Here is a 23,803-nt window from a genome sequence, read left to right as displayed (position 1 = left end):
TTTACTGTTATTTATCAGAATTGGGATGGAAAAGTACTATCTAATGTAGTATATTCAGATTTCCAAAAGGCTTTCAATAAAGTACCTCACAAGAGACTTTTACATAAACTTGAAGCACATGGAATCAATGAAGAACTCTGTACATGGATCAGAGACTGGTTTTCCTGAGGAAAGCAGCATGCAGTATTAAACAGTGAAGCCTCAGACTGGCTAGATGTAATGAGTGGTGTGCCACAGGGGTCCATCCTAGGCCTAATTCTTTTCATAATATACATTAATGACCTAGAATTTAGTCTCATATCTAAGATCTCCAAATTTGCTGACAATTCTAAACTAGGAGGTAGAGCTGTAAATGGGCAGGACAGCAAAATGGTTCAAAGAGATCTTAACTTACATGCAGAGTGATCAGACAGATGGCAAATGAAGTTTAATGCAGACAAGTATAAAGTTATGCACTTTGGAGACAAGAATATATATGATGACTACAAACTATCCAGAAACTCTCAAACTAAAGTGAATGAAGAAAAGAACTTTGGAGCTGTCATTAGCAACAATCTGAAGAACAATAAAGTGTCAAGCAGCAAAAAAAAGGCAACCAAATGTTAGCTTTCATAGCCAGAAACATGAATTACAAGGCACCAGAAACAATTCTCACACTTTATAAATCTCTAGTAAGACACATCTTGAATATGCAGCCCAGTTTTGGTCTCCAAACTATAAAGACAAGGAAAAATAAGAGCAAGTACAAACATGCATGACAAAATTGATCCCATCCCTTAGAAATCTGGCATACAAGGTGAGGCGAAAATGATTGGATCCCCTCTCCCTTAAAAATGTAGATTTCGTGGCAAAATAATCCTAGTGTTCAAATTTCTAAATAAGTTACATTAAATAAATCATGAACATCTCATCAAAATACAAGAAAATACAGTTACCAGGACAAATGGAATAAATCTCAAAGCTATAAGATGCAGTATGGGTGTGGGAAACATCTTTTCCTATGGGCGTATTCGGCACTGGAATAAATTACTGTCAGATGTAGTGAGTGCTAAGACTATAAATACCTTCAAAAGTCAGTTAGACAAATATTCAACAAATTCTGGAATACTCTGAGAAAAATGCCAGAAATAAACTGCATAAACAACAGCAGTAACAGGGACAGTGGAAGGCTAATGTACAGCAGTGGGAAGTCAGTGATAGCTTAACAAACTGCTGAGTGGAATTACATTTTCTTGTCAAGTTAAACTTTGTTTTTTTTTTTTTACCAGACAACCCAGTTGTGGCCCAGTCAGGCCTCCTGCTGTCTGTCTTTCTCATGTGAATTTATGTAAACAAACAAAGGCTTCAAGAGGTTCCCGGGACAGAGCTTTAGGGAGACTTCTGATTGCTGCAGGAAACCAAGCATTTACTAAGAAGGTACTCTTTTTGGTCTGTAGGCTTACTATTTCATTGTACAGAGCTGCAAAATCAAACTTTTTCCAGAATCTGCTGCAGATGACATCGAGACACTGAAGTCTGGGATTGTCAGGCAGTCACAGCATTTGTGTAATCCCCAGTTTTGACCTCAGAGCCAGCCAGCTTAGGTTTTCCAATTTATTCATACCTGTGTAAAGATTTGCCTGGGATCTAAATGAGACTTGTCCTGACCAATGAGAAAAAGCCCATTCTCAAATACCTCCATGTGAAGCCCTTGCCTGAGGCATTCTTCTTTTAAAGGAGACATCATCAGAAGATTATCAAGATACACCAAAACCATCACTTTGGTGATACAAATCAATGGAGGAAGGTTGGAAAAAATCATGGGGTTATGCATAAACCAAAAAGCATCACCTTGAATTGTCAGGTCTATGTACCAATCTTGAATTCCAAAGCTTTTCTTATTCTGGGGTGTACTGAAGTGAGCCATCAGGCATCCTTTAACCTAAGATTTCAAAGACCAGCAATTTAACCATAAGGGCTATCATACACTCTGTAACACTGTCATTTTGAACTATTGATTCCACGTGTGGTAATTCAGAAAAGACAAGTTAATTATCCTCTTCTGTTTGATTTTTTCTTTTTGGTAGAAGGAAGGGGTGAAAAGCGTTAATAAAAACTGGCTTCATTGCAATATCTATGAACTTTCATTCAAACATCTTTACAAAGTATTCCTGTAAAAGCAGAGTTGGGGTAGTCTGAAAACTTCCTTTTACAGTGAAGGCTGACACTTCCAATTCCACAAAGGACCTCTTCACATTTGTTGTACTTAAATGTTAAACTTTCAAAACCACTGAAAATACTGCAGGTGATCCCAAGCTGGCCAAGAGGTGTTTTGCAGTACATCTACTTGAATATTCAGGTCTGTAGTAAGGGTCTTCGTTTGTATGGGTGACTGAAAGCAGCAATGAAATCCTACTGGATAATTCCTCTTCAAAAAATCTATAAGAAAATGTTCATTAAGGTACTTATAACAGAGACCAAAGCTGGCTTAGGTTTCACAGATCTAGACACTGCACCTAAAGAAGCACAAAGATATGACTGAGAAGGCCAGAGTAAAGCACCCAACATGGCACAGGTGAGCTGTTGATAAAGGTTGAGGGTTAAACAGCTGGAAGAGAGAAGAGAGAGGTGACCTGATAACAACTTTCAAATTCCTGAATAAACTGGATGATAACGACAGTAAAAAGTTCTTTAAGAGGGGCAGCAGCAGAGTTTTCTGAGGTCATGATCACAAGCTGAGAAAGAGGCTGGTGGAGCATGATTTAAAGAAATAATAGTTTTGTGTAATGGTTGTGGATGGCTGAAATGACCTAAGCAAGATGGAGAATGCCAGTACCTTTCAAACATTCAAAAGTCTTCTTTATTACTTAAAAACCACACACAAAACAGGCCCCCTCCCATATTGTACAAACAGATAATTACAAATAAGTAAGTACTTACCATGTGCCTACTAATTTTCTTTTTAGCTTTCTGCTAACAGTGTACATGCATACATAGCACTAATTCCACACAGCATCATGACATACCTCAAACCTTCCTTAGCTACCAGACAGTCTTGGGCATGGGTACCACTACCAGGTTGTCAAGGGTGGTAGGGGTGACCTCCCGTCTTTCTAAATTCTACAACAGTCACTTATTAATTCACAATTCTCAAGTTCTTCTTCACTATCCTCAACAACTGAGACATATAAGTGTTCCTCCTCATCACTTAGATTATCCAACAATTCAAGTATTTTCCATGAGGCCTACATGTTTGCATGATATCAAGATGGCAATTGTACAACCAAAAGGGTTGCTGTAAGGTATTGAAGTACTGAGAAGATTCTTTTTCTCTGCCTTCCTGGCAATAGAATTGCCCTTATGAGCTACTATTAGTACAGTAAGTTACAGATATTTAATAAGAAGCTCGGAAGTTAAATCATCATGTGATGACATAAGTAGTCCTCTGAGGATAACTATACAATGATTACAGCAATTTTTGGGTAAATCCAACTTAAATTCTGATACTGTTCTACATATACAACTTGTACTTCCTATAACAGATTTATGAACTTGCAAACACTAACTCAACACATGGTATAAAACAATACTCTCCACGTCACATTTTCATATCAACATAATTTCACTGTAAATACATTACATGCAAAAATATGCAGACCACACAGACCCAAGGTCCAAGCAAGGCGGTCTGGCGTCTCCCTAAGTGATCTAGGTGCCCTGAACGTTCATGATAACCATTTTACCAAACCCCAACTAAGAGGCTCCCCACCCCCACCACCACCACCACAGGCAGTCTCAGAGAAGACCTAGCTTAAGCCTCGAATAGGTCAGTGGTTTGAATAAATGCAGCAATAAAGTAGCGCACGTAAATATATACAACGTTACCTTAATAGGTTTTGATCCACCAGTGCCGACATATGTCGAATTTCCAGGGAAGATAATCACCACGAAAATTCACACTAGACTTAGGAAAGCTCTGACACCCCCAAAAGCTAACATCTGTCAAACACCGAAACTATTATTTTTCCTTTTACAAAAAACGTGTGAAGCCCCACCCCTTCAACATCTTCACAAATTTCTTAAGAAATCATAGAAGCAAATCTTGCTTCATTTCACACTATTGTCAATTAGAAAAAAGACCCTTACTCATTTACACGAGTTGCTCCTTAGTAAATACGCCTTATAGGTCTACTGCTTGGGTTTCTAGACATAACTCACCAAATCACATTGTAAGCTCTAATAGTTCTCTTAAGGTTTATTTCCTGACCAGCTGACGCTCACTACCATCCCTAAACTATTCAGGGAGACTGGAAGTAATTCTATACAGATTTTAGGAGGCCCTTCTTCTATCTACTACGATAATCAGACAGGTCACTCATTAAGTACAATACAAGAAAAAATACAACTGTACTCACGTGCATGAGTATGGTTATGAAATAAGTTCTGTGAAGGCTTTAGACGTATGTTATTGCTTCTAATATCTTTTTCTATGTTTTCATCGTCCCTGTAGTGCATCTGGAAATGTATGAAATTTAGTTTCGTAAAACCATTAATATTCTTAAAGGATATATTGTATCATATATTTCTCATGAGACTAAGTATATGTGAAATTATTATTGTTGTTGTTGTTTTCGATTTGTTTATGGGAAAATAATTTTCACTCAATCTTGAAAGTTTATTGTTTACAATGGAAGTAGGTTTCCTGTTCACTCGCTCGAAGGAGGTCGTCTGACTCCATGCCATCTGACTCGATGCCATGGCTAATTCTCAAGATGCTTATTACCTGTCCTTGTTAGCACTAGCTGAGAGGTTTCGCACTCAGGAACCAGCCAATATTAAAAGTTGTTTGCAGTGTCTCCAAGCAGTACTGACTTTCCGCCCTCCTCCAAAAGTGGAAGCTCGGACTCATCTTCAGCTGGCAAACTTGTTGATCCAGTACACAAAAAATACTCAGCTGGCTCGTGATCATCTTGAACAAGCAGTAAGCAGAATCATTATGTCAGAGTGAAAAAGAAATTAGTTAAAGTTTAGGGGCACTACTGAAATGTTACTGAAGTTCCAGTTTATGGATACCACAGAAATAACTCATGGATTTTGAAGACACGCAAGTCAGAATTATTTAAACTGGAGAACATGAGTTTGAGGATTACTTTTTTCATATATTGAATAACTAGGGGGAGAGTCATGATGATTGGGGAAAAGGTAAGGGTAAAAGTGAAACTCTTAGAAATTGTTAGGTTACGCGAAAAATTTTACTAACTTCACCAAGCAGTATAAAGCTCCCTTATTTTCGATATCTGAAAAGATTTGGGAATGTAATGGAGTTTTTGCTTTTAGTTGCTTGAAGCTTTGCGTAGCTTATTTAAGCAATATGTGGAAATTACCCTTAGGAAATAATATCTTATGTAGTAGGTGCTTTATATAGTTCCTTATGATTACAGTAATGTCTTTGGAGGACTGATCCGTGTTATTTTTGTAAGGTGATTGTATATAGTAGAATATCTATAGAAATGCAGGGTTGATTAATGTAAAAGTGGACTACACTCATAGAATATCAATATAATTGCCCTAGCAGTCATGATTTATATTTTTCTAATGTTCTTATTGAAACATACCAATCATACCTATGACTGAGCATTGCTCATGTGTTGCCAAATGTTAGCAAACAGACAACAGAGTGACCATGCATTTCCTATCAGTAAACAGTTTGAGTTTTTGAATATTTCTAAAAACAGATTTTGGTTACTAGGTAAGGTTTCATAGGTTATAGTTGATTTTTTTATGCATTTTACTTTTTACATTAATCCCACACATTCTCAGATATTCTGGTGCAAGACTCTCACTACTACCATTTTATTTTATGTTGTTTAATGAGATATAATGCTCTTCAGCTGGTATTGTTTTCTTTGAGCACTCCACTAGAATAAAAAAAAATTAACATCCAAAACTAACAGCAATAAAGAGCTAAACAAGATTCTAACCCCACATTTTCTTTGATCATCATAGCTGTCCTCACACATAGAATACAGAATTTAAAAAAGTTCCATGGTAGAGAATGTTCAAGAGATGGGTCCCCACAAGTGTAAATAATGCTCCATATCACACCCTCCAGATCTAAATTGAACAATTCTGTTGAGTATTCAGGGTCCATTAATATGTTTCTTTCATATTCATATTAAATCTACAGTTAGCCTAACTGGAACACTATAATAATATTGTCATCATGCATCACAGTTTAAATCTCTTTTGCTCTGTATGAGTCCACTGATATGCTATATTTTTTTTTATTTTGCATTGTTGCTGTCTCCTGCGTTAGTCTCTAGCTGTCATGTAATAATGCACTGAAACCACAGCTCCCTTTCCACATCCAGGCCCCACAGAACTTTCCATGGCTTACCCCAGACGCTTCACATACCTTGGTTCAATCCGTTGACAGCACGTCGACCCCGGTATACCACATCGTTCCAATTCACTCTATTCCTTGCATGCCTTTCACCCTCCTGCATGTTCAGGCCCCGATCACTCAAAATCTTTTTCACTCCATCTTTCCACCTCCAATTTGGTCTCCCACTTCTCCTCGTTCCTTCCACCTCTGACACATATATCCTCTTGGTCAGTCTTTCCTCACTCATTCTCTCCATGTGACCAAACCATTTCAAAACACCTTCTTCTGCTTTCTCAACCACACTCTTTTTATTACCACATATCTCTCTTACCCTATTATTACTTACTTGATCAAACCACCTCACGCCACATATTGTCCTCAAACATCTCATTTCCAGCACATCCACCCTTTTGCGCACAACTCTATCCATAGCCCACGCCTCGCAACCGTACAATATTGTTGGAACCACTATTCCTTTAAACATACCCATTTTTGCTTTCTGAGATAATGTTCTCAACTTCCACACATTCTTCAAGGTTCCCAGAATTTGCACCCCCCCTCCCACCCTATGATTCACTTCCACTTCCATGGTTCCATCCACTGCCAAATCCACTCCCAGATATCTAAAACACTTCACTTCCTCCAGTTTTTCTCCATTCAAACTTACCTCCCAATTGACTTGACACTCAACCCTAATGTACCTAATAACATCGCTCTTATTCACATTTACTCTCAACTTTCTTCTTTCACACACTTTACCAAACTTATTCACCAGCTTCTGCAGTTTCTCACATGAATCAGCCACCAGCACTGTATCATCAGCGAACAACAACTGACTCACTTCCCAGGCTCTCCCATCCACAACGGACTGCATACTTGCCCCTCTTTCCAAAACTCTTGCATTCACCTCCCTAACAACCCCATCCATAAACAAATTAAACAACCATGGAGACATCACACACCCCTGCCGCAAACCTACATTCACTGAGAACCAGTCACTTTCCTCTCTTCCTACACGTACACATGCCTTACATCCTCGATAAAAACTCTTCACTGCTTCTAACAACTTGCCTCCCACACCATATATTCTTAATACCTGGGGATAGGGGAGAAAGAATACTTCCCACGCATTCCTCATGCATAGTAAAAGGCGACTAAAGGGGATGGGAGCTGGGGGCTAGAAACCCTCCCCTCCTTGTATTTTAACTTTCTAAAAGGGGAAACAGAAGATCATGAATCATGCATACATTAAATAACCTTTCCAACCAGTCAACAAGACAGTCACCCCCTTTTTTAATAAATTCCACTGCAATACCATCCAAACCCGCTGCCTTGCCGACTTTCATCTTCTGCAAAGCTTTTACTACCTCTTCTCTGTTTACCAAATCATTTTCCCTAACCCTCTCACTTTGCACACTACCTCGACCAAAACACCCTACATCTGCCACTCTATCATCAAACTTTCAGCAAACCTTCAAATACTCAATCCATCCCCTCACATCACCACTACTTGTTATCACCTCCCCATTAGCTCCCTTCACTGAAGTTCCCATTTGTTCCCTTGTCTTACGCACTTTATTTACCTCCTTCCAAAACATCTTTTTATTCTCCCTAAATTTAATGATACTCTCTCACCCCAACTCTCATTTGCCCTCTTTTTCACCTCTTACACCTTTCTCTTGACCTCCTGCCTCTTTCTTTTATACATCTCCCACTCATTGGCATTATTTCCCTGCAAAAATCGTCCAAATGACTCTCTCTTCTCTTTCACTAATAATCTTACTTCTTCATCCCACCATTCACTACCCTTTCTAATCTGCCCACCTCCCACGCTTCTCATGCCACAAGCATCTTTTGCACAAGCCATCACTGCTTCCCTAAATACATTCCATTCCTTCCCCACTCCCCTTACCTCCTTTGTTCTCACCTTTTTCCATTCTGTACTCAGTCTCTCCTGGTACTTCCTCACACAAGTCTCCTTCCCAAGCTCACTTACTCTCACCACTCTCTTCACCCCAACATTTTCTCTTCTTTTCTGAAAACCTCTACAAATCTTCACCTTCGCCTCCTCAAGATAATGATCAGACATCCCTCCAGTTGCACCTCTCAGCACATTAACATCCAAAAGTCTCTCTTTCGCACGCCTATCAATTAACACATAATCCAATAACACTCTCTGGCCATCTCTCCTACTTACATATGTATACTTATGTATTTTTTTTTTTTTTTTTTATACTTTGTCGCTGTCTCCCGCGTTTGCGAGGTAGCGCAAGGAAACAGACGAAAGAAATGGCCCAACCCCCCCCCATACACATGTACATACACACGTCCACACACGCAAATATACATACCTACACAGCTTTCCATGGTTTACTTATGTATATCTCGCTTTTTAAACCAGGTATTCCCAATCACCAGTCCTTTTTCAGCACATAAATCTACAAGCTCTTCACCATTTCCATTTACAACACTGAACACCCCATGTATACCAATTATTTCCTCAACTGCCACATTACTCACCTTTGCATTCAAATCACCCATCACTATAACTTGATCTTGTGCATCAAAACCACTAACACACTCATTCAGCTGCTCCCAAAACACTTGCCTCTCATGATCTTTCTTCTCATGCCCAGGTGCATATGCACCAATAATCACCCATCTCTCTCCATCAACTTTTAGTTTTACCCATATCAATCTAGAGTTTACTTTCTTACACTCTATCACATACTCCTACCACTCCTGTTTCAGGAGTAGTGCTACTCCTTCCCTTGCTCTTGTCCTCTCACTAACCCCTGACTTTACTCCCAAGACATTCCCAAACCACTCTTCCCCTTTACCCTTGAGCTTCGTTTCACTCAGAGCCAAAACATCCAGGTTCCTTTCCTCAAATGTACTACCTCTCTCCTTTTTTCTCATCTTGGTTACATCCATACATTTAGACACCCCAATCTGAGCTGTCGAGGAGGATGAGCACTCCCTGCGTGACTCCTTCTTCTGTTTCCCCTTTTAGAAAGTTAAAATACAAAGAGGGGAGGGTTTCTAGCCCCCCGCTCCCGTCCCCTTTAGTTGCCTTCTACGACACGTGAGGAATGCGTGGGAAGTATTCTTTCTCCCCATCCCCAGGGATATGCATTTCATCCAAATCTGCAAGTTATATCTATGGTGCACCTCAAGTAGGTCCATATAAAAAACTAAACAATCTTGAAAGTACAGAGGTCCTTTGCTTACTGTGGCATTGTCATTCACAGTTTCATGTTAACATGCTTAAGATTGTGTAATCCATTTTAACATATGCTGCATATAGCTTTGAGTATCCGCAGTATTTCTTCCTGCCTATTGGGTGAGTATTGTAATCGTTGCAGGCTACTGCTAGCCAAGCCTGGTGTGATCCAACACAGTTATTATGTGAAGATACTCAGGTGAAATAACAACGTCACCTAAGCATCATTGCCCATGTTTTGACTGCATCATTCTATCTTACTGTGGCTTCATTGACTGAGGAGTTCCATAAGTGATCTCAGTGCAAACTTTTGACAACATGACTTCTTTGCTTATGTTTGCCTTTAGATAGCCTTTAGACATAAAGCTAGTGATACAAGTTGTGCTACCTCAAGGAGGGCAAGGATATTAATGTTTTTAGGGCAAAAAAATGAAAGTGCAGCATCAGTTTGAAAGTATTTTGGTATTAGTGAGTTCACAGTGTGAACTACAAAGATAAATGAGGCAGTCTTTTGTGCATTTTAGTTGGCTGGCTGCTTTGTGGTAGTATCGAGGCTAAGCATACATCAGGGGTGATGTAATACCATCATTCTATATAGTTTACAGTTTCTTTATACTTTAATACACAATAGTACTTTTTTTATTCTTGAGGTGTTCAGTATAAGACTTATGGTAATACATCTTTTAAGGGACACTCTCCTTTACCCCCTTTTTCCCATAAGCACTAGTGGTACTGATAAAAGGTGACAGACTGTAACCATTTTTTTCCCTCTTTATGTTTCATTCAAGACCTGGGCTTGAGGAGAACTTCTGTTTGACTAGAGCCTTGACTTTACTCTATTGAGCTTATACTGTATCCTTGCTTAGGCCATCATTTTCTCCCCATTCTGTGCCTTTTAGTACAAGAAGAAATATAACAATTAGCAGATTTTCTAAAAATTACATTGTACATTGATTTTGGGATTTTGGGAGTGACACTGGTGTAGCATTATTATACAGTAAGTTGTTAAAAAACTGTTATTAATCAGAATTTTTTCTCCTCAGTGGACTCTGTCTATGAATATTGCTGGGTTTGATGATGTACGATTTGAGGCTGCAAGTGAGTTGGCAAAGTTATATGAGCAAAGTGGTGGTACTAGTAATGCTAAAGCTCTTTTACATCGAGCAATTGAGCTTTCTCGACAGAGTGTGTACTGGCATTGTCGTCTGATTTTTCAAACAGCAGTAAGTTTATTTTAACCTTTCTAAATGAGAAATTCTACCAATCTACTAACTTGAAATACTGTATTAAGATGTTCTTGTTTTAGACTGTGATTATCAAGAGTTACGGAACAAATACAAAACCCATTGCCGTAGTTGTTTGCGTATGAACCTTTGTTGGGACACCAGCTATATAAATCAATTCCTTCAAAAGGTAATGTGGCATACTTGCAACTAATAACAACAGAATAAGTGGATATGTATGGATGAATGGAATGTGACAAGAATTGATAATGAATATAAGTTTCAGGAAGGATGATTTAAAACCATGGTGTTCTGATATGTTCCATCCACCATAAACGTTCACTAAAAATGAAGAAATTCAATTTTCACATCATTTGGCACATAAGATGGAAAAAGAAACAATATACAGTATAATTAGAAATAGTGGAAAAAATAAAGGGATGGTTGTAATATTCACTGTAGCAGTCTACAGTTTCATTTTTCCCACATGATATTATGCAGTATTTTATCATAATGATTGTGTGTGATGTAATTATTTTCCATTCATTACAGTAAGGGAATGATATACCACAGATATGTAAAAATAGACAAAATATGACCAGACATAGATTTTAAGATTTTCATAGATATTTCTATCTTATGTGGCCAGTCTCGTGAGCATGGAAAATATATTTTGAAGAACTGATGAATGTGGGAGAAGGGGAGGCAGCAGTTGTTACATGTATGGGTATGGATGAGGGAAGGAAGAGGATACAAGTGTTGGGGTCTACAGCAAAGTGGGAGGTAAGAGGGGCAATAATGAGGCTGAAGGTAGGAAAGGCACCTGGAGTGGATGGGATTATGGCCGAAATGCTGAAATATGGAGGAGAAAGTGTGATAGAGTGGATGCAGTTTAGCATGGAAACAAGGTTGTGCCTGAGGATTGTGTGAAAGCTATTATTGTTCCTTTATTCAAAGGAAAAGGTGCAAAGGATGTATGTAGCAATTATAGGGGAATAAGTCTTAAGTGTACCAGGAAAATTATTTTATTTATTTATTATACTTAATCGCTGTTTCCCATGTCAGCGAGGTAGTACCAGGAAACAGAAGAAGAATGGCCTATCCACTCGTATACACTAATATATATATAAATACCCATACATGCACATATACATATCAACATATACATACATATACATACACAGACACACATATATACACATGTATATTCATACTTGCTTGCCTTCATCCATTCCTGTTACTACCCTGCCACACAGGAAAGAGGTATTGCCAGGAAAAGACAAAAAAGGCCACATTCATTCACACTCAGTCTCTAGCTGTCATGTGTAATACACCGAAACCACAGGCACCACAGACCTTTCCATGGTTTACCCCAGACACTTCATATGCCCTGGTTCGGTCCATTAACAGTACATCAACCTCGGTATAACACATTGTTTCAATTCATTCTATTCCTTCCATGCCTTTCACCCTCCTGTATGTTTGGGTCCCAATTGCTCAAGATCTTTTTCACTCCATCCTTTCACCTCTAATTTGGTCTCCTGCTTCTTGTTCCCTCCACCTCTGACACATATATACTTTTTGTCAATCTTTCCTCTCTCATTTTCTCCATATGTCCAAACCATTTCAACACACCCTCTTCTGCTCTCTCAACCACACTCTTTTTATTTTCACACATCTCTTACCCTTTCATTACTTATTCGATCAAACCACCTCACACCACATATTGTCTTCAAACATCTCATTTCCATTGCATCCACCCTCCTCCATACAACCCTATCTATAGCCTGTGCAAGAATTTTAATTGACAGAGTGATGGAAGTGACTGAATGCAGAATAAGTGAAGAGTAAGGGGATATCAGGATAGGTAGGGGACGTTTGGATCTGATTTTTGTAGTAAAAATGACTGGAAAAGTATCTAGCGAAAGGGAAGAACTTGTATGCAGCTTTTATGGATCTGGAGAAAGCATATGACAGAGTCAAGTGGAATGCTTTGTGGGATGTGTTAAGGATATATCATATAGGGGGAAAACTGTTGGATGCTGTAAAAGCCTTCTACAGAGGAGCAAATGTGTGTGTAAGAGTGGATGGAGAGCTGAGTGAAAGTTTTGGGATACCTTTAGTTGTGAGGAAGGGCTGTTTGATGTCTGTGGCTTTTTAATATATATTTGGGTGAAGTGATAAGAGAGATGAAAGCAAAACTAGGAAAAGGGATGCAGAGATGGAGTGTGATGGTGAGATATGGTGGCTAGTGGCAAGCCTGTATGCGGAGAGTGAAGAGGAGTTGCAAAAGGTTGTAAGTGTGTTTTATGATGTGTGTAAGCTGAGGAGATTGAAGGTAAATGCAAGTAAAGTAATGGTGTGTGAAAGGAAACGGAGTGAAAGTATGCATTTTATAAAACCATACAGGGTTAAAGAAGAAAGTGTACAAATTGTGCTATGGATATGGGGGGGAAAAGACTGGAAGAATTGAGAGAGTTTAAATATCTGGGAGATGTCTTGGGTAAGTGTGGTGATATGGAAGGAGAGATAAGGGAGAGAGCAGTACAAGGTAGAAAAGTTGTTGGTCCCTTAATAGAATAATGAAGAGTAGAGGTGTAAGTATGGACATGGAATGAGGCACAGAGGTCAAGAATCCAGGCTGTGAAAATGAGCTGTTTGAGAAGAACATATGGTGTGACTAGATGGAATGAAGATTGAATTGAAAGGGTGTATGAGAGATGTGGTGTGGCAAGGAATGCAAATGGAATGAATTTTGGAGTGGTAGAATGGGTGAAACAATATTTTGAGGTAGTTTGGGCATGTGGAAAGAATGCAAGGCTGGAGGTTTACAAGAGGAGTATATGTTAGTACAGTTAGAGGGGTTGGTGAGAGTGGAAGACCACCTGTGACATGGGCAAATAGGGTGAAAGAAACCTGGAGGGAAAAAACTGAGGAATGATGTGTGGAATGGTATATGCAAGGGAGGCATGTAAGGATGGATAAGTGGAGACTCCTTTGCCGTGGTGTGAGGTTGCTTCATTGAGTAAGTAATGAAAGGGTAAGAGAGATGTGTGGAAATGAAAAGTGTGGTCGAGCAGAGAAGGTGTGTTACAATGATTTTGACATATAGAGAGAATAACTCCTGAAACAGGAGTTGTGGGAGTATATGATACAGTGTAAGAAAGTAAATTCTAGATTGATATGGGTAAAACTGAAAGTTGATGGAGAGAGATGGGTGATTATTGGTGCATATGCACCTGGGCATGAGAAGAAAGATCATGAGAGGCAAGTGTTTTGGGAGCAGCTGAATGAGTGTGTTAATGGTTTTGATGCACAAGACCAAGTTATAGTGATGGGTGATTTGAATGCAAAGGTGAGTAATGTGGCAGTTGAGGGAATAATTGGTATACATGGGGTGATCAGTGTTGTAAATGGAAATGGTGAAGAGCTTGTAGATTTATGTGCTGAAAAAGGACTGGTGATTGGGAATACCTGGTTTAAAAAGCGAGATATACATAAGTATACGTATGTAAGTAGGAGAGATGGCCAGAGAGCGTTATTGGATTACGTGTTAATTGATAGGCGCACGAAAGAGACTTTTGGATGTTAATGTGTTGAGAGATGCAACTAGAGGGATGTCTGATCATTATCTTGTGGAGGTGAGGGTGAAGATTTGTAGGGGTTTTCAGAAAAGAAGAGAGAATGTTGGGGTGAAGAGAGTGGTGAGAGTAAGTGAGCTTGGGAAGGAGACTTGTGTGAGGAAGTACCAGGAGAGACTGAGTACAGAATGGAAAAAGGTGAGAACAAAGGAGGTAAGGGGAGTGGGGGAGGAATGGGATGTTCTTAGGGAAGCAGTGATGGCTTGCACAAAAGATGCTTGTGGCATGAGAAGCGTGGGAGGTGGGTTGATTAGAAAGGGTAGTGAGTGGTGGGATGAAGAAGTAAGATTATTAGTGAAAGAGAAGAGAGAGGCATTTGGACGATTTTTGCTGGGAAAAAATGCAATTGAGTGGGAGATGTATAAAAGAAAGAGGCAGGAGGTCAAGAGAAAGGTGCAAGAGGTGAAAAAGAGGGCAAATGAGAGTTGGGGTGAGAGAGTATCATTGAATTTAGGGAGAATAAAAAGATGTTTTGTAAGGAGGCAAATAAAGTGTGTAAGACAAGGGAACAAATGGGAACTTCAGTGAAGGGAGCTAATGGGGAGGTGATAACAAGTAGTGGTGATGTGAGGGGATGGAGTGAGTATTTTGAAGGTTTGTTGAATGTGTTTGATGATAGAGTGGCAGATGTAGGGTGTTTTGGTCGAGGTGGTGTGCAAAGTGAGAGGGTTAGGGAAAATGATTTGGTAAACAGAGAAGAGGTAGTAAAAGCTTTGCAAAAGATGAAAGCCAGCAAGGCAGCAGGTTTGGATGGTATTGCAGTGGAATTTATTAAAAAAGGGGGTGACTGTATTGTTGACTGGTTGGTAAGGTTATTTAATGTATGTATGATTCATGGTGAGGTGCCTGAGGATTGGCAGAATGCTTGCATACTGCCATTGTACAAAGGCAAAGGGGATAAGAGTGAGTGCTCAAATTACAGAGGTATAAGTTTGTTGAGTATTCCTGGTAAATTATATGGGAGGGTATTGATTGAGAGGGTGAAGGCATGTACAGAGCATCAGATTGGGGAAGAGCAGTAAGGTTTCAGAAGTGGTAGAGGATGTGTGCATCAGGTGTTTGCTTTGAAGAATGTATGTAAGAAATACTTAGAAAAGCAAATGGATTTGTATGTAGCATTTATGGATCTGGAGAAGGCATATGATAGAGTTGATATAGATGCTCTGTGGAAGGTTTTAAGAATGTATGGTGTGGGAGGCAAGTTGTTAGAAGCAGTGAAAAGTTTTTATCGAGGATGTAAGGCATGTGTACATGTAGGAAGAGAGGAAAGTGATTGGTTCTCAGTGAATGTAGGTTTGCGGCAGGGGTGTGTGATATCTCCATGGTTGTTTAATTTGTTTATGGATGGGGTTGTTAGGGAGGTGAATGCAAGAGTTTTGGAAAGAGGGGCAAGTATGCAGTCTGTTGGGGATGAGAGAGCTTGGGAAGTGAGTCAGTTGTTGTTCGCTGATGATACAGCGCTGGTGGCTGATTCATGTGAGATACTGCAGAAGCTGGTGACTGAGTTTGGTAAAGTGTGTGAAAGAAGAAAGTTAAGAGTAAATGTGAATAAGAGCAAGGTTATTAGGTACAGTAGGATTGAGGGTCAAGTCAATTGGGAGGTAAGTTTGAATGGAGAAAAACTGGGGGAAGTAAAGTGTTTTAGATATCTAGGAGTGGATCTGGCAGCGGATGGAACCATGGAAGCAGAAGTGAATCATAGGGTGGGGGAGAGGGCGAAAATCCTTGGAGCCTTGAAGAATGTGTGGAAGTCGAGAACATTATCTCGGAAAGCAAAAATGGATATGTTTGAAGGAATAGTGGTTCCAGCAATGTTGTATGGTTGCGAGGTGTGGGCTGTGGATAGAGTTGTGCGCAGGAGGGTAGATGTGCTGGAAATGAGATGTTTGAGGACAATATGTGGTGTGAGGTGGTTTGATCGAGTAAGTAATGTAAGGGTAAGAGAGATGTATGGAAATATAAAGAGTGCGGTTGAGAGAGCAGAAGAGGGTGTTGTGAAATGGTTTGGTCACATGGAGAGAATGAGTGAGGAAAGATTGACCAAGAGGATATATGTGTCAGAGGTGGAGGGAACGAGGAGAAGTGGGAGACCAAATTGGAGGTGGAAAGATGGAGTGAAAAAGATTTTGAGTGATCAGGGCCTGAACATGTAGGAGGTTGAGAGGTGTGCAAGGATGTTCACACTCATTCTCTAGCTGTCATGTACAATGCACTGAAACCACAGCTCCCTTCCACATCCAGGCCCTACAGAACTTCCATGGTTTACCCGAGACGCTTCACATGCCCTGGTTCAATCCATTGACAGCACGTCAACCCCGGTATACCACACTGTTCTAAGTCACTCTCTTCCTTGCACGCCTTTTACCCTATTATTACTACTACTGGATCTGGCAGCGGATGGAACCATGGAAGCGGAAGTGGATCATAGGGTGGGGGAGGGGGCGAAAATTCTGGGGGCCTTGAAGAATGTGTGGAAGTCGAGAACATTATCTCGGAAAGCAAAAATGGGTATGCTTGAAGGAATAGTGGTTCCAACAATGTTGTATGGTTGCGAGGCGTGGGCTATGGATAGAGTTGTGCGCAGGAGGATGGATGTGCTGGAAATGAGATGTTTGAGGACAATGTGTGGTGTGAGGTGGTTTGATCGAGTGAGTAACGTAAGGGTAAGAGAGATGTGTGGAAATAAAAAGAGCGTGGTTGAGAGAGCAGAAGAGGGTGTTTTGAAGTGGTTTGGGCACATGGAGAGGATGAGTGAGGAAAGATTGACCAAGAGGATATATGTGTCGGAGGTGGAGGGAGCAAGGAGAAGAGGGAGACCAAATTGGAGGTGGAAAGATGGAGTGAAAAAGATTTTGTGTGATCGGGGCCTGAACATGCAGGAGGGTGAAAGGAGGGCAAGGAATAGAGTGAATTGGAGCGATGTGGTATACCGGGGTTGACGTGCTGTCAGTGGATTGAATCAAGGCATGTGAAGCGTCTGGGGTAAACCATGGAAAGCTGTGTAGGTATGTATATTTGCGTGTGTGGACGTATGTATATACATGTGTATGGGGGGGGTTGGGCCATTTCTTTCGTCTGTTTCCTTGCGCTACCTCACAAACGCGGGAGACAGCGACAAAGTATAAAAAAAAAAGAAAAAAAAAAAAATTATTATTATTATTCTTCTTTCTTTCAAACTATTCGCCATTTCCCGCATTAGCGAGGTAGCGTTAAGAACAGAGGTAGTGCCAGGAAACACATGAAGAATGGCCCATCCACTCATACACATAAATATACATAAATGCCCATACATGCACATATACATATCAACATATACATACATACACATACACAGACATGCATATATACACATGTACATATTCATACTTGCTTGTCTTTATCCATTCTTGTTGCTACCCCACCACACAGGAAATAGCGTCACTATCCCGTGCTTCACCGAGGTAGTGCCAGGAAACCAGACAAAGAAAGGCCACATTCATTCACACTCAGTATCTAGCTGTCATGTATAATGCACCAAAACCACAGCTCCCTATCCACATCCAGGTCTCACAGACCTTTCTATGGTTTACCCCAGACGCTTCACATGCCCTGGTTCAGTTGACCCCAGTATACCACATAGTTCCAATTCACTCTATTCCTTACATGCCTCTCACCCTCCTGTAAGTTCAGGCCCTGATCGCACAAAGTCTTTTTCATTCCATTCTTCCATCTCCAATTTGGTCTCCTGCTTCACCTCATTCCCCTCACCTCTTACACATATATTCTTTTTGTCAATCTTTCCTCACTCCCTCTCTCCATATGTCCAAACCATTTCAACACACCCTCTTCTGCTCTCTCAACCACACCCTTTTTATTTCCACACATTTCTCTTACCCTTTCATTACTTAATCAATCAAACCACCTCACACCACATGTTGTCCTCAAACATTTGATTTCCAATACATCCAACCTCCTCCGTACATCTATAGCCCATGCCTCACAACCATATAATATTGTTGGAACTACTATTCCTTCAAACATACCCAGTTTTGCTCTCCGAGATAAAGTTCTCTCCTTCCACACATTCTTCATCACTCCCAGAACCTTCACAATATGTAGGACAATATGTGGTGAGAGGTGGTTTGATTGAGTAAGTGAGGTAATGGTAAGAGAGTTGTGTGGATATAAAAAGAGTGTGGTTAAGAGAAAAGAGGGTGTGTTGAAATGGTTTGGACATATGCAGAGAATGAGTGAGAAAAGGTTGACAAAGAGGGTAAATGTGTCAGAGGTGGAGGGAACAAGAAGTGGGAGACCAAATTAGAGACGGAAGGATGGAGTGAAAAAGATTTTGAGCAATCAGGGCTTGAATGTACTGGACGGTGAAAGGCATGCAAGGAATAAAGTGAATTGGAACGATGTGGTATACCAGGGTTTACTTGCTGTCAGTGGACTGAATCAGGGCAAGTGAAGCATCTGGGGTACACCATGGAAAGGTCTGAGGGGCCTGGATGTGAACAGGGAGCTGTGGTTTCCATGCATTACACGTGACAACTAGAGACTGAGAGTGAACGAACGTGGCCTTTTTTGTCTGTTTCCTTGGCACTACCTCGCTGAAGCTGGGGGTAGCAGTGCTGTTTCCTGTTGGGTGGGGTGGCACCAGGAATGGCTGAAGGCAAGCAAGTATGAATATGTACATGTGTATAGATGTATATGTATATGTATTGGTGTTTATGAATATGTGTATATGAGTGGATGGGTCATTCATCATATGTTTCTTTGCGCTACCATGCTGATGCAGGAAATGCTGATCAAGTATTATAAATAAGTATAATGAATATAGAGATGTTTTGGAAGGAGGTAAATAACGTGCATAAGACAAGAGAACAAATAGGAACATCAGTGAAGGGGGCAAGGGGGGGAGAGATAACAGGTAGTGATGAAGTGAGAAGGAGATGGAGTGAGTATTTTGAAGGTTTGTTGGATATATTTGTTGATAGAGTCGCAGATTTAGGGTGTTTTGGTTGGTGTGGTGTGCGAAGAGAGGGTCAGGGAGAATGGTTTGGTTAAGAGAGAAGAGGCAGTAAAAGCATTGTGGAAGATGAAATCTGGCAAAGCGGCAGGTTTGGATGGTATTGCAGTAGAATTTATTAATGAAGATGGTGACTGTGTTGTTGATCGATTGGTCAGGATATTCATTGTATGTAAGATCCTGAAGTGCCTGAAGATTGGCGGAATGCATTTATAATGCCATTGTACAAAAACAAAGGTGATAAAGGTGAGTGCTCAAACTACAGTGGCATAAGTTTGTTGAGTATTCCGGAATATTGTGTGGGAAGATATTGATTGAGAAGGTGAAAATATGCTCAGAGCATCAGACTGGGGAGGATCAGTGTGGTTTTGGAATGGTAGAGGATGTGTGGATCAGGTGTTTGCTTTGAAGAGTGTGTGTGAGAAATACTTAGAAAAACAGATGGATTTGTATGTAGGATTTATGAATCTAGAAAAGGCATATGATAGGGTTGATAAGAGATGCTTTGTGGAAGGCCTTAAGAGTATGTGGTGTGGGAGGAAAGCTGCTAGAAGCAGTGAGAAATTTTTATCAAGGGTGTAAGGCATGTGTATGAGTAGGAAGAGAGGAGAGTGATTGATTCCTAGTGAAGGTCAATCTGCGGCAGGGGTGATATCCCCATGATTGTTTGATTTGGTTATGGAATGTTTCCTCATATGTTTTCAGATTTATTGATCAGTCAGCATCTAACTTGATACACTGATATCGGATAACACTAAGAAGGTTGGTGGTTGGGGGAGAACCCCATATAAGCTTTTTTTATGTTTGAAACTTTTTAGATCTGACTCATTACAACTTTGTTTTTCCTTGTGCCTCTGTACAGAGTGTTTTTTTTTGTATGTCGGTTAAATAATATCATCTTTTAAGTTGGTAGAAAAGTATTTTAGGGTCAGATTTTTCTAGACTATTTATATTTTTGTGAGACCATCCTTAGTTGTACAGTGATGTTATCATGCATAATGATTAGTGCAGTACTTTCAGGTAACTCTCAGTATTCTATATTTCAGGACTAGCAAAACATGCATACTTAATTGATAGATACAAATAGTTTTCTTTGTTTTGTTAATTTGGAAGAATCTTCTCATGTCAGTATATCTTACAGCAAATAGGAGTAACTGAACTGGATTATGCAACTGCAAGTGGCCTTCTGCATATGGGTCTTGAATACTGTCATATTCAAGGTGTTGCTTACACTCAGCTGCTCTTCCTGTTGAGCAAAATTATGGTTAGTATTTTAGCTTTGTATTTAGAGATAATTTCTGATACAATAGATAACTTAGTATCCCCATAGTTATATGTGATACACTCCATTGATTCATGTTGACGTTAAGATTTTAGCAAGTAATTATCTTGTATTATATACATAAGAATGTGTTGAAATCCTTTTGGAAGATGAAATCCAACACAGCAGTAGGTTTGGATGGCATTGCAGTTGAATTTATCAAGAAAGGGGTGACAATTTTTTGATTGGTTGGTAAGGATGTATATATGGATCATGGTGAAGAGCTGAGGATTGGCAGAATGCATGTTTAGTGCCATTGTACATATGTAAAGGGGATAAAGGTGAGTATTCATACTGCAGAGGCAGAAGTTTGTTGAGCATTCCTGGAAAATTGTATGGGAGAATATTGAATGAGAGGATGAAGGCATGTACAGAGTATCAGACTGGGGAGGAGCAGTGTGGTCGTAGAAGTGGTAGAGGATGTGTGGATCTGGTGTTTACTTTGAAGAATAGATGTGAGAATTACTTAGAAAAACATGGATTTTTATGTAGCACTTATGGATCTGGAGAAGGCACATGATAGGGTTGATAGAGATGCTCTGTGGCAGGTCTTAAGAATAAATGGTAAAGGAGGTAAGCTGCTAGAAGTAGAGAAGTTTTTATCAAGGATGATCTTAAGAATATATGGTGTGGGAGGTAAGCTGCTAGAAGCAGTGAGAAGTTATTATTAAGGATGTAAGGCATGTGTATGAGAAGGAAGAGAGGAGAGTGATTGCTTCCCAGCGAAGGTTGGTCTGCGGCAGGGGTGTGTGATGTCCCCTTGGTTGTTTAATTTGTTTATGGATGGGGTGGATAAGGAGGTAAATGAAAGTGTTTTGGAGAGAGGGGCAAGTGTGTTGTCTGTTGGGGATGAGAGGGCCTGAGAAGTGATTAAATTGTTTGCCAGTGATACAGCTTTAGTGGCTGATTCATGTGAGAAATCACAGAAGTTGTTGACTATGGAAAAGTGTGTGAAAGATAAAGTTGAGAGTAAATATGAATAAGAGCAAGGTTATTAGGTTCAGTAGGGTCCAGTTGGGATGTAAGTTTGAATGGAGAAAAATTGGAGGAAGTGAAATATTTTAGATATCTGGGAGTGGACTTGGCAGTGAATGGGACCATGTTAGGAAGTGAGTTTTAGGGTTGGGGAGGGGGTGAAGATCCTGGGAGAGATGAAGAGAGAACATTAACTTGGAGAGCAAGAATGGGGAAGTGTGAAGGAATAGTAGTTCCAACAGTATTATATGGTTGCGAGGCATGGACTGTAGATAGGGTTGTACAGAGGAGGGTGGATGTGTTGGAAATGAAATGTTTGAGGACACTATATGATGCGAGGTGGTTTGATCGAGTAACTAATGAAAGGGTAAGAAATATGTGTGGTAATAAAAAGAGTGTGGTTGAGAGAGGAGAAGGTGCATTGAAATGGTTTGGACATATGGAGAGAATGAGAGAGGAAAGGTTGACAAAGAGGATATAAGTGTCAGAGGTGGAGGGAACAAGGAGAAGCAGGAGACCAAATTAGAGGTGGAAGGATGGATTGAAAAAGATTTTAAGTGATCGGGGCCTGAACATGCTTTAGGATGAGAAGTGTGCATGAGCTAGAGTGAATTGGAATAATGTGGTATACTGGGGTTGACATGCTGTCAATGGCCTGAACCTGGGCATGTGAAATGTCTGGGAGTCCTAGGTTTAGATAGGGAGCTGTGGTTTTGGTGCGTTGGATGTGACAGTTAGAAACTGGATGTGAACGAATGTGGCCTTTTTTTTGTTTGTTTTCCTGGCTCTACCTCACTGATGCAGGGGGTGGTGATGCTGTTTTCTGTGGGGTGGGGTGGCATCAGGAATGGATGAAGATAAGCTAGTACGAATATATATATATGTAGATGTCTGTGTATGTATGTGAGATATGTTGATATGTATATGTACACGTTTATGTGCATGTATGTATATATTTGTGCATATGAGTCGTTGGGTCTTTCTTTGTCAGTTTTCTGGTGCTACCTCGCTGACACGGGGAATGGCAATCATGTATAGTAAAGAAAAAGAATGTAAGCAATATCTTAATGTAATTTTCATTGTTAACTTTTCTATCATTTAACCTTTTTACTCTGGTTGTCTAAATATCTAACCAAGATACACTCTGTGCATGGAATTTGCTCCAATATTCGGAAACAGTATCTTCATATGTTTGTTATTACAGTTAACTAGAACATAATTTTTCTAAATGAAATAATAAACATTCCAATCTAATGAGACATTGTTTACTTGTTCTACTTGGTCTTTAACTTACATTGTTCTTCTGCCAGGTGTATGAGGTACTCCAAGAGTATTTTTCAGGCATATGCATTGAGATGCTTGATATTTTTGAAAGTGTTTTTGTCACAAACAAATATGATTATTAAGGGCCTTTGGGCCTTTATAAGTAAAATCTTTTGAAATGTAAGAATGACATCAGAAAATATTACTTAATGGAAGGGCACAGACCTTGTATAGTCTTCCTTGTCGTGTACACATATACTGGAAAAATTTCAGTCTGTAACATTTGTTAGCAATGTGAGGGATATTCTCTCTTTCTTTCTACTTTCTTCTCCACCTTTCCTGACACTTGTATGGACTTTCTCACCCTACAACATCCTACAAGCATTAATGTCTATATTGTGTCTAGGCAGAGGCAGCCAGTTCAGAAATTAGTAATTTATAATCTCCACTTGCAGTAAACAGAAATATATTACTATGTGGAGAGACCCTTACAATTGTTATCGACTAGGCTAGGTTCATCACATTGTTGGTTGTAGTACAGCTAGTCAGGATGTGTTTGACTCTTGATGCCTTTCCAGTCTAACCTAGCTTTAGGTCATTGTTGGTTTTAGCACAGCTAGTCATTGTTTGTTTGACTCTTGATGCCATTTCAGGAGTGCATTTACTCAACTTTATGTGCTCATTCCCCTAATGGTCATTATTTTTGAATGTGAATTCCAGCTAGTGACAGTGTAGATGGCATACTATTCAAGATTATATTGTTCTGTTATTACACATACAGACCA

At 39.9% G+C, this 23,803-nt stretch overlaps 2 protein-coding genes across 4 annotated transcripts in view; one reads left to right on the top strand and one right to left on the bottom strand.

The window, feature by feature from the left end:
* The window catches only part of LOC139746355 (ralA-binding protein 1-like), a 248,109-nt gene extending 243,612 nt beyond the window's left edge, over positions 1-4,497 (bottom strand). Inside the window, exon 1 of one of the 3 annotated variants that reach the window (XM_071657532.1) lies at positions 4,395-4,497. In XM_071657532.1, coding sequence (XP_071513633.1) covers positions 4,395-4,494 — 100 coding nt within the window. In that variant the 5' untranslated portion in view covers positions 4,495-4,497. The other 2 variants (XM_071657536.1, XM_071657534.1) reach the window with 2 other exon arrangements.
* A 162-nt stretch (positions 4,498-4,659) lies between these two features.
* Mau2 (Mau2 sister chromatid cohesion factor) overlaps positions 4,660-23,803 on the top strand; it is a 116,548-nt gene continuing 97,404 nt past the window's right edge. The window contains exons 1-3 of the mRNA XM_071657254.1: positions 4,660-4,960; positions 10,631-10,810; positions 20,601-20,723. Coding sequence (XP_071513355.1) covers positions 4,736-4,960; positions 10,631-10,810; positions 20,601-20,723 — 528 coding nt within the window. The 5' untranslated portion in view covers positions 4,660-4,735. The remainder of the gene's footprint in view (positions 4,961-10,630; positions 10,811-20,600; positions 20,724-23,803) is intronic.

The sequence above is a fragment of the Panulirus ornatus genome, chromosome 64 (genome assembly GCF_036320965.1).
Source record: "Panulirus ornatus isolate Po-2019 chromosome 64, ASM3632096v1, whole genome shotgun sequence".
In the NCBI taxonomy this organism is placed as follows: domain Eukaryota; kingdom Metazoa; phylum Arthropoda; class Malacostraca; order Decapoda; family Palinuridae; genus Panulirus; species Panulirus ornatus.
Note: the sequence above shows the minus strand (reverse complement) of the source record. Positions and strands in the feature narration are given on the sequence as shown.